The sequence below is a fragment of the Pelophylax lessonae genome (assembly GCF_965119305.1).
Source record: "Pelophylax lessonae genome assembly, chromosome: 6".
Taxonomy (NCBI): Eukaryota; Metazoa; Chordata; class Amphibia; order Anura; family Ranidae; genus Pelophylax; species Pelophylax lessonae.
Window position 1 is genome coordinate 35,435,604 of NC_138773.1, and position 11,192 is coordinate 35,446,795.

At 45.2% G+C, this 11,192-nt stretch overlaps 1 protein-coding gene across 1 annotated transcript in view; it reads left to right on the forward strand.

Moving 5' to 3' along the window:
* Positions 1-11,192, forward strand: part of LOC309558528 (uncharacterized protein) — a 99,195-nt gene that overhangs the window by 25,749 nt on the left and 62,254 nt on the right. Inside the window, exons 8-9 of the mRNA XM_082261608.1 lie at positions 668-771; positions 10,884-10,951. Of these exons, the coding sequence (XP_082117734.1) occupies positions 668-771; positions 10,884-10,951 (172 nt within the window). The remainder of the gene's footprint in view (positions 1-667; positions 772-10,883; positions 10,952-11,192) is intronic.

Below are 11,192 nucleotides of genomic sequence, written 5' to 3' on the forward strand. Positions count from 1 at the left end.
TCTCTCCATTCCTTTCTTTCTTTCTCTCTCCATTCCTTTATTTATTTCGCTCTCCATTCCTTTCTTTCTTTCTTTCTTTCTTTCTTTCTCCCTCCCCTCTTTCTTTCTTTCTTTCTTTCTTTCTTTCTTTCTTTCTTTCTTTCTTTCTTTCTTTCTTTCTTTCTTTCTTTCTTTCTTTCTTTCTTTCTTTCTTTCTTTCTTTCTTTCTTTCTCTCTTTCTCTCTTTCTCTCTTTCTCTCTTTCTCTCTTTCTCTCTTTCTCTCTTTCTCTCTTTCTCTCTTTCTCTCTTTCTCTCTTTCTCTCTTTCTCCCCAGTTTCATTCCAGTTCTCATCATCTACCCACTCCCCCCTTTTTACCCTCCTCCTTCTCCCCTATCCCATGGTTCCCAGTCCCATCCCTCTCCTATTCATCCCATTGGATTTCCACGGTACACATCCCACCCACACAAGCAGCAGTAATCAGATACTCGGCCTCGGGGTTCTTCCTTAACCTCTACAAAGGGGTTGAGTGGGGCCTCATGTCTAAATTCTGCCTAAGGCCTCACAAAGGCTAGAGCTGCCTCTGTGGGCACCTACATACCGCATGCAATCTGGTTCTGTGAATGGAGCTCCATGTTCCTTGTTTACGTGTCAGAGCTCTGTTCTGATAATGATGTCCATGTTTTAGGCAAAGTCGGAGATTGGAAGAATCACCTTTCAGTGTCTCAGAACATCTTGTTTGATGAAGAATACAAGAAGAAGATGGAAGGGAGTGGACTGACCTTTCGAGAAGTACTATGAGATAGACCAAAGCTGACACATGGTTGGCCAACATTGAAAGAAATATGTTATCCCATTTGGATTCCATCTACATGGCAAAAACAGTTGAAGATCCTTTTAACCAGGGATGTGTTCTGCCATCAGTTCCTTATGATATCCTATACTGAGTGTGCTGTCTTTAATCCAGATGTCCTCTGCAAATTCTGAACTCGAAACTTTGGCTTTATGTAATTACTGTATACACTAATTAGTTGTGAATCTGCTCAACACACACCTTTTACATCCTCTCTGCTCTATTTAGCTATCCAAAACCAGGGAATACCCAGTACGTCCAGGTATACAGGTGCATGTAACCAGGGCTTTTTTTCTTGGAGAATAGGAGCAGGAACTCCCCCCCCCCCCCCACCTTCTGAGTGACCCCTTGTCTCCACCCACTACCCACCTCTGAGCAATGTCCCTTGGTTCCAACCCCTACCAAACTCCCACGCACAGCAAAATACCTCACCCAGCAACAAAAAATCCACCCAGCAACATTAGACCCCCTCCAGTAGCAAAAACAGCTCTCCCAGCAACCAGTATCAATAGATCAGCCAACAATAGACCTCTACCTCAACAGGAGATCCCTACCAACAACATAAGACCCCCCAGCAACAATTGATCCCCCAGCAGCAACAACAGACCCGCACACAATAACAGATCCCTACCAGTGACAATAGATCCGCAAGCAGCCAGCATCAAGAGACCCTACAAACACACCCCACACCCCTTACTATTACTGTAGTGGTGTGCCCCTTTATCCAGATGCAGGTGCAAGTCCCTTTAACTCGATTCCCCACAATCCTCTGGGCTCCCAGCATCCCCTGAGTTCCAGGACATGCCCAGGGAGTATAAATGCCAGCTCCGCCCAGCTTCCTGTGCTCAGAGAGATCCTGCCTGATGGGACAGCAGTGACTGGGCAAGTGAGCTGTCCCCAGGTGCTGGGTCGATATCTGCCAAGTCTGGTGTGCGGGCCACCAGCAGTGAGCACAAGAGCACGCAGCATCTATCCAAGCCCCAGTCACTGGAGAGGACTCTGTTACAGTCCATGTGGAGAAGCTGTCCAAGTAGTGGGTTGGTCCTATCTACGGCCCCCAGAGCCTCCTGACCAATGTCAGCATCAGCAGCGCCTGTGTGAAGTCTGTGCCAGCAGGAAATCCCCTCAGCTCACAGTCTGCTGAATGAACGATCAATCTCTTGGAACACGTGAGAATCTTCAGTTCTTTATCCTATCAGTAAACTGAACTCAGAACACTCTGCTGCCATCTGGTGGCCATTACTAGAACTGCAATAGAATTGTTTTCACATGTTTTATGAATGTTTCTCCCTTCCTCATATTGCTGTTTTGTACTGCAAACCCCTGTTCACATGATCTCCTGTGTAATCTACATTCCACATTGTTAAGTAAAGTAGAAATTGCACATCACCACTGGTCTGATCATTTGGCTGATACCGTAACATAACATTACATACATTCAGTGCTGAAGGTGCCGGAGCTGCGTTCCCCCGCGTTCCTGCTGAAAAAAAGCCCTGCATGTAACCTTCTTTGCATGTGACAGCAGTGGTGCTTAGTGATTGGCCCAGCACTTTGGGTACAGAAAAAGTGGTTGGTCCTTTGCAAGCAGTGACAACCTTTCTACCTTCCCAGGAACAGAGAAGTAGAAGAGCAATGGGAAAATCTGAATGTTCTGCTGGGAAGGTGAAGGGGGGCATTAAAGTGAACTTGTTGCTTTGCCCAACCTTGACAAAGCAAGTGTGGTGCAGCGGCAATAACACACACTCAGCCTAGGTGCAATTGAGAGAACTTGTATTGAAGTAGAGGCAAAACCGTTCACAACGAGCCCAGCAGAAGAAAGCCCAGTTGGGAACCCTTATAGTAGACAGCAGTGCAAATCGGAGTAGGTCAGCATCTGTCTGGAGGAAGGGAATGCAGACTGACCGTTCCAAGCCCAAGCGGGGAGGTTTCTCAGATAAAGAAGCCGATCCCTACGCTTTCCTACCTCATCTGGAACCATTCCCTACTGCTAATACTCTCCCTTACAGACGGGTGACCTAACCTTACCTTATACACTTGCTAAAATTGTGTCAAACCCAGGAGCCAGGGTATTAAAAAGACTCTGCCTGACTCTAGATGGCCCCAAGAGTTACATGGGAATGCCAGCATCCAACTGGATCACTGCCTCCGTGACCCAGGAAACCAAAAAGGAACCATATTACTCTTGATTTCTCCCCCCTGTGCGCTGCTTCTGTGTTTCAGCTCCACCTGCAGTGGAGAAAGCAGACTGCACCTGCCTACATGTTATCCATTATTTTCTATGATTGTTAGACTGGTCACATATACGTTTACATTATATTGTGTTTTTTTTTTTTTTGTAGCCCTGATGAAAGGGAAGTTTTCTCTGAACCCCAAAATACACTGGAAGTTTTAAATTACAATCTAATAAATGAATTTCTGCTCTTTTATCCTTTTGGTCTGGCACTTCCTCCATTAGCGCATGTTCTCTTCTGGCTACCTTGATAAGCATAGGTTTGCTTTAAAGTCCAACAGACTTTTCAGTTTTAATCAGTGTAGCACTCTCTAGTGTGCTATTAATTTAGTGCAGGTACATTTATTGACTCATGGCAAGTGAGTCTGGAATTTGGAATCTGGGTCAGGGTTTACCACAGGTGAGGCTGGATGACTCACAGAGGCAGGTGTCTGGTGCCTCCCCTGGTTCTGGAAGTGTGGAGAAAATTCTAGAAGTTAGTGGGCAGAGGCAAGGAGGATTGATCTGTATACTTAGGGGAACACAACCAACTCCCAGGCCTACTGTCCTGGCAGGGTGGCTAGGCCAAGCCCTTAAATATGGATGAGTCATGCTAGCAGAAGAGTCGGGTGGAAGATGGAGTGCTGAGGAGGCTGTTGGTGGTCTAGTAGGGGTCTCTTGCATCTAGGGGATACCCAAGCTCAAAGGAGGACAGCGTGAATATGTCAGCATACCCAGGGATTTTCAAGGAGAGAGACTGCCACATGTGGCAAGGACAGGGTTGTGCTTAACCCCTTTATTACCTTGCCCTGAGAGATCCTCAGAGGAACCAGGAGGGCTGGTATAACCTGCAAATAGTGTGGCTGGGAGCAGATCTACACAAGGAGAGGACACACTCCTGCATGCAGTTTGCCTCAATTTATGTGCTATTTCAAGAGGGGCTGAGAGCTCCTAGTCTGTGATGGAATTTTGTTACTAAATCCACCAAGGACTGTGTGAGGAAAGGAAAGGAAGCAGTCCAGGATCTTTTTGTACAGAGGAAGGAAGTTGTCCACTTTTATTGTTGTTATTAGCTTCAAGTTGGCCGTCCCATAAATCCCTTCATTTAGTTGTTACCCCTAATAAAGCGGAAAAGCAAAGCCAAGGACTGACTTCTTGTGTTTGGATGCAAGCCGAGAATGCATGTTGTCTAGCTGTTCAGGAATAGGGGAACCAGTTACCAGCGGCCCTGTGGGGGTAGTGCTACACCGGCTACATGCATTCTAGGCAGTGTCGGGACAAGGTCATCCAGCGCCAAGAGCAAAGATGCCAAATTGTGCCCCTCCCCCAGTCCCTTAGGGTTATAGGTCAGGGCAACGCCATCCCTGCAATAAACAATTGCTCCCGAGGCAGCCACCCTTCCTGCCCACCCCTTGTCCTGGCCCTGATTCTAGGTGCATCAAAACAAAAGATGTGCAAAGTCTTACAGATTGTTTTCTTTAGAAAGAAGCCACAGCTTGTCACTAGCCAGCATGCTGCAGAGAGGGACCCATGCTCTCTGTTTGGAAGCAGTGGTCTCTCTGCAGAGGTCTAACACACCGTCTGCTGAGGCAGAGCTAGAGCTCTCAAATCAGAAGCAAGCATGAGCATTGTTAATTGAAGAGCATTAGGTCTTAGGACTCAGCAGTGGATGTGTTGGACCTCTGCAGAGAGACTACTGCATCCACACAGAGAGCAAATTATTGTATTGTTCATACATACTGTACATTAGAGCTGCACGATTAATCGTTCAAAAATTTGCAATCTCAATTCAAACCCCCTCATGATCTTAATCCGGCATTTCCACCATGCATGTAACAAGTGCAGAGCCGTTCTCTGCTCAGAGCTGTCAAAAAAAAAAAAAGGCAGCCAGCAAAGTTTATCACAACATTGTTCAGAACTGAGAGATAAAATGAAACATTGTATCATTTGGTTCCTTTAGATCACAAGGGATGAACTTTGTCTGCAAATGAGGGCAGTTTAACCACTTAAAGACCAGGCCTTTTTCTGATACTTGTTGCTCACAAGTTTAAATCAGCATTTTATGCTAGAAAATCACTTAGAACCCCCAAATGTTATGTATATTTTTTCTTAGCAGAGACCCTAGAGAATAAAATGGCAGTTATTGCAATATTTTTTGTCACATCGTATTTGTGCAGCGGTCTTTCAAAAGCAATTTTTTAGGAAATAAAAAGAAAAGAGAAGGCGCCTGGCCCTTTAAATAAAAGATTGTTGAACCTGCTGCCCTTTTAATTGTAATAAAACAATAAATAGGTATATATCATAGGTAAAAAGGCGCTGGTAATCTTAATATATCACGTGTTATAAAAATTAATAGGTGATTTAAAGTGTAATATATGTGATTAAAAATTGCTACAAATATATATATGATCTACTATTGGTGCAATTAGCAAAGAAAAGTGCATACCAGTGCAATTTCAATTCAGAAGTGTTTGTGCTTCTCAAAGTAAATTAATCCACAAAGGTGTGGATCAGTGAACCAATAAATAGATATATAAAGAATTCCATACAAAAATCACATAAGGATATATAAAAAAAAATCACATAAGAATATATAAAAAAGTATAAATATATAAATGTGCTCCAAGTAGTGTTTAAAAGTCCAAGCAATAGCATGCAATCAAAATTGTGCTTGGTGAATTCTTATTAATCCATTCACAGTGCTCCAGGTGCTGGGATGTGACAACCGTGGCCTCTTACCAGCTAGCAGCAGGTCACAAGGACCCCCAACGCCTGTGATCCCTTTATTGGGTGGATCAGACCTCTCCTCGATTGCTTGGATCTCTGGCTCCTATATTACTCGAGTTGGACCATGTAGTCCCCCCATACACATAAAGATATAGAAGAACAAATAGCCTCCAATAGTGAAATACTGTTTTATTCTCCAAAAAACATACACTATAGGGTGACAATTAGCCTCTTACTATTTGTTGTGCCCTCCTGGCACTGGGCAATTCGGCAGTACAAAATCGTTTTTTTTGGGTCTTAGGAAGATATTCTCCGGGGATCTGCAGCACCCTGTATCTCCTTTCCCCCTTTCTTTGTATTGCGGCGAAATGCATTGTGGTCACTGCTAACCCGCAAGTAACACACAGAGGCATTCGGAACAGAGGCTGGGATACACATCCACCGCCGCAATACAAAGAAAGGGGGAAAGGAGATACAGGGTGCTGCAGATCCCCGGAGAATATCTTCCTAAGACCCAAAAAAACGATTTTGTACTGCCGAATTGCCCAGTGCCAGGAGGGCACAACAAATAGTAAGAGGCTAATTGTCACCTTATAGTGTATGTTTTTTGGAGAATAAAACAGTATTTCACTATTGGAGGCTATTTGTTCTTCTATATCTTTATGTGTATGGGGGGACTATATGGTCCAACTCGAGTAATATAGGAGCCAGAGATCCAAGCAATCGAGGAGAGGTCTGATCCACCCAATAAAGGGATCACAGGCGTTGGGGGTCCTTGTGACCTGCTGCTAGCTGGTAAGAGGCCACGGTTGTCACATCCCAGCACCTGGAGCACTGTGAATGGATTAATAAGAATTCACCAAGCACAATTTTGATTGCATGCTATTGCTTGGACTTTTAAACACTACTTGGAGCACATTTATATATTTATACTTTTTTATATATTCTTATGTGATTTTTGTATGGAATTCTTTATATATTTATTTATTGGTTCACTGATCCACACCTTTGTGGATTAATTTACTTTGAGAAGCACAAACACTTCTGAATTGAAATTGCACTGGTATGCACTTTTCTTTGCTAATTGCACCAATAGTAGATCAATTTTTTAGGAAAAAATACACTTCAAATAATTTAAAAAATGAAAGAGCAAAGTTAGTCCAATTTGTTTGTATAATGTGAAAGATGATGTTACGTTCAGAATTGGGAGAGAATTGTGGTCTTTATTCTAAGCAAAAAAATTGTGATTCTCATTTTATCCAGAATCGTGCAGCTCTACTGTACATTAATGCTCCATGTACACGGGACGTTGTAAATGGCCGTTTAGGAGCAGTTGGGCATTTTTTTCAGAAGCCCCTGAACCCACCTCTATGTTATCTTATCTGTCCATGTACACAGGGTCGTTTACAGTCATTTGCAGGCAGTTGAGTTCAGGGACGTTTTTTGGAACGCAATTATTTGCGTTCGAATGTGTGTTTCCCGGCGTTTTAAACGCAAAAACGGGACCGAAGGGGACCAAACGTGATGAAGTACGTTCAGCCACGTTTTTTTTTCTTCCATTCAAAATCAATGGTTCCCTATGGGAGCCTATTGATTTGAATGGAAGGCGCACCGCAAGTCTGATCAGGATGATCCGACTTGCGGTGCAACTTGCGCTGTGAGAATCTTGAGGGGGAACTCCACGCCAAAAATGAGAAAAAAACTGCGTGGGGTTCCCCCCCCCCCCAGGTTCCAAACCAGGCCCTTTGGGTCTAGTATGGAATTTGAGGGTAGACCCACGCCGAAAAAACGGTGTGGGGTCCCCCCCAAAATCCATACCAGACCCTTATCCCCCCCAGATCCCGGACCCCCTCCCTATGTGAATGGGTATGGGGTACACTGTACCCTACCCATTCACCCCATAAAAGGCAGTGTATGTAAATAACGACAGGAGACATTTTGGAAAGTTTATTAAAAATCTTAATCCGGTCTTCTCCGCTCTGGTCTTCTCCCTCTACTCTGGTCTTTTCCCTCTCCGCTCTTCTGCTCTTTTGCTGTCCGCTCTTCTGCTGTCCGCTCTTCTGCTCTTTTGCCCTCGGCTCTTCTTCTTCCTCTGGTCCTCCTCAGACGATGTCTCTGGTGATTATGCCGGTCTCTGCAGCTTGTTATATAGCCATTGTTAAAGGGGGCTTCCAGATTCCGATGAGCCCCCTGCCCGCAGACCCCCACAACCACCGGCCAGGGTTGTGGGGATGAGGCCCTTGTCCTCATCAACATGTGGGCAAGGTGCTTTGGGGTGGGGGGTGCAGAGCTCCCCCTGCCCCAAAGCCCCAACACCCCCCCATGTTGAGGGCATGTGGCCTGGTATGGTCCAGGGGGGGGTTGGGCCGCTCGCTCGTCCCCTCCCCCTTCCTACCCTACCGGGCTGCATGCTCGGATAAGGGTCTGGTATGGATTTTGGGGGGGACCCCACACCGTTTTTTCGGCGTGGGTCTACCCTCAAATTCCATACCAGACCCAAAGGGCCTGGTTTGGAACCTGGGGGGGACCCCCACGCAGTTTTTTTTCCCATTTTTGGCGTGGAGTTCCCCCTCAAGATTCTCACAGCACAAGGGGCACCGCAAGTCGGATCACCCTGATCTGACTTGCGGTGCACCTTCCATTCAAATCAATAGGCTGCCATAGGGAACCATTGATTTTGAATGGAAGAAAAAAAAAAACGTATAACGTGGCTGAACGTACTTCATCACGTTCGGTCGCGTTGGGTCCCGTTTTTGCGTTTGAAACGCTGGGAAACACACATTCGAACGCAAATAATTGCGTTCCAAAAAACGTCCCTGAACTCAACTGCCTGCAAATGACTGTAAATGACCATGTGTACATGGACAGATAAGATAACATGTAGGTGGGTTCAGGGGCTTCTGAAAAAACACCCAAGTGCTCCGAAAAGGCCATTTAGAACATCCCGTGTACATGGAGCCTAAATGTCTAAAGCGCTGGCAACAAAAGTGAGTACACCCCTAAGTGACAATGTCCAAATTGGGCTCAAAGTGTCAATATTTTGTGTGGCCACCATTATTTTCCAGCACTGCCCTAACCCTCTTGGACATGGAGTTCACCAGAGCTTCACAGGTTGCCACTGGAGTCCTCTTTCACTCCCCAATGACAACATCACAGAGCTGGGGGATGTCTGAGACCTTGTGCTCTTCCACCTTCTGTTTGAGGATGCCCCATAGATATATGCAAAAAATAGGGAAAAGATGGGGCTTTGCGGGCCAATGGGAGGAGAAGGATCACAACCACACCACAAATAAAACTAAAACGATAATTTTATTGTATATCTTTAAAACCATACATGAGCATGTGTGCCCATGTCAAACATACAGTAATTAAAATAAATGCATAAGGTCACAACGCAGAAATACTTCCCAACAAGGGAGAGCTGATAGCCTGTATGAAAAGGTGACGTTGGGGTCTCAGGTGGAGCACGGTCAAGGAAGGTCCCCAGCAAGCCGCGCATTTCGCATGAGGCTTCCTCAGGGCCATAGAGACCAAGACTGACCGATATTTCCGATGTGACTCAAAATGCCCCATAGATGCTCATTGGATTTAGGTCTGGAGACATGCTTGGCCAGTCCATCACCTTTACCCTCAGCTTCTTTAGCAAGGCAGTGGTCGTCTTGGAGGTGTGTTTTGGGTTGTTGTCATGTTGGAATATTGCCCTGCGGCCCAGTCTCTGAAGGGAGGGGATCATGCTCTGCTTCAGTGTGTCACAGTACATGTTGGCATTCATGGTTCTCTCAATGAACTGTAGCTCCCCAGTGTCGGCAGCACTCATGCAGCCCCAGACCATGACACTCCCACCACCATGCTTGACTGCAGGCAAGACACATTTGTTTTTGTACTCCTCACCTGGTTGCTGCCACACACGCTTGACACCATCTGAACCAAATAAGTTTATCTTGGTCTCATCAGACCACAGGACATGGTTCCAGTAATCCATGTCCTTAGTCTGCTTTTCTTCAGCAAACTTTTTGGAGGCTTTCTTATGCATCATCTTTAGAAGAGGCTTCCTTCTGGGACGACAGCCATGCAGACCAATTTGATGCAGTGTGCGGCGTATGGTCTGAGCACTGACAGGCTGACCCCCCACCCCTTCAACCTCTGCAGCAATGCTGGCAGCACTCATACGTCTATTTCCCAAAGACAACCTCTAGATATGACGCTGAGCACGTGCACTCAACTTCTTTGGTCGACCATGGCGAGGCCTGTTCTGAGTGGAACCTGTCCTGTTAAACCACTGTATGGTCTTGGCCACCGTGCTGCAGCTCAGTTTTGGAGTCTTGACAATCTTTTTATAGCCTAGGCCATCTTTATGTAGAGCAATAATTCTTTTTTTCAGATCCTCAGAGAGTTCTTTGCCATGAGGTGCCATGTTGAACTTCCAGTGACCAGTATGAGAGAGTGAGAGCGATAACACCAAATTTAACACAGGTGGAGGAACGCAAGGTCTCTAACATCCACCAGCTCGGTGATGTCATCATGGAGGAGTGGAAGAGGACTCCAGTGGCAACCTGTGAAGTTCTGGTGAACTCCATGCCCAAGAGGGGTAAGGAAGCGCTGGAAAATAATATTGGCCACACAAAATATTGACACTGTGTTCCCAATTTGGACATTTTCACTTAGGGGTGTACTCACTTTTGTTGCCAGCGTTTAGACATGAATGGCTGTGAGTTATTTTGGGGGGGGGGGGGGGGAGGGGACAGCAAATTTACACTGTTATACAATCTTTACACTCACTACTTTACATTGTAGCAAACTGTAATTTCTTCAGTGTTGTCACATGAAAATGTATAATAAAATATTTATAAAATGTGAGGGGTGTACCCACTTCTGTGAGATACTGTAGGCAGGCTAATTCTAACCAGACCTTGAAAGAATGTGAAAATGTAATGAAAACATTATTAGTGCCATGCGCACAATGAGTGCAGTGTGCAATACATATGTGAACATACAAAATAGAATACAACTATATACAGATTTTACAATTTCCTTAACAGATACAGTATATACAGTGCATTGGTTTTCTTGCAGTAGTGCCCCACAGAATCAACATTCTGCTTCCACTTTCTGTAGATGACAAATGGAAATAGCTCATTTCACACAGGAGGTTCTGCAGCAACTAGTGATGTCCTTTTAGAATGGTAGCTCCTTCCCCCTGAACACCACCTTGTACAATGTTATGTAACCCTCTTGTATTGAATGGTATTGTTGCTGTAATGTCTCCCTTTATATTGCAAAGTGCTGTGCAAAACTGTTGGCGCTATATAAATCCTATATTATATTAATAATAATAGTAATAAAGTATAGCGGGATTTTAATGTGAGGGGGTGCTTCCCTCTCTGTCTCTCTGTCTCTCTCTCTCCCTCTCTGTCCCCCTTTCTA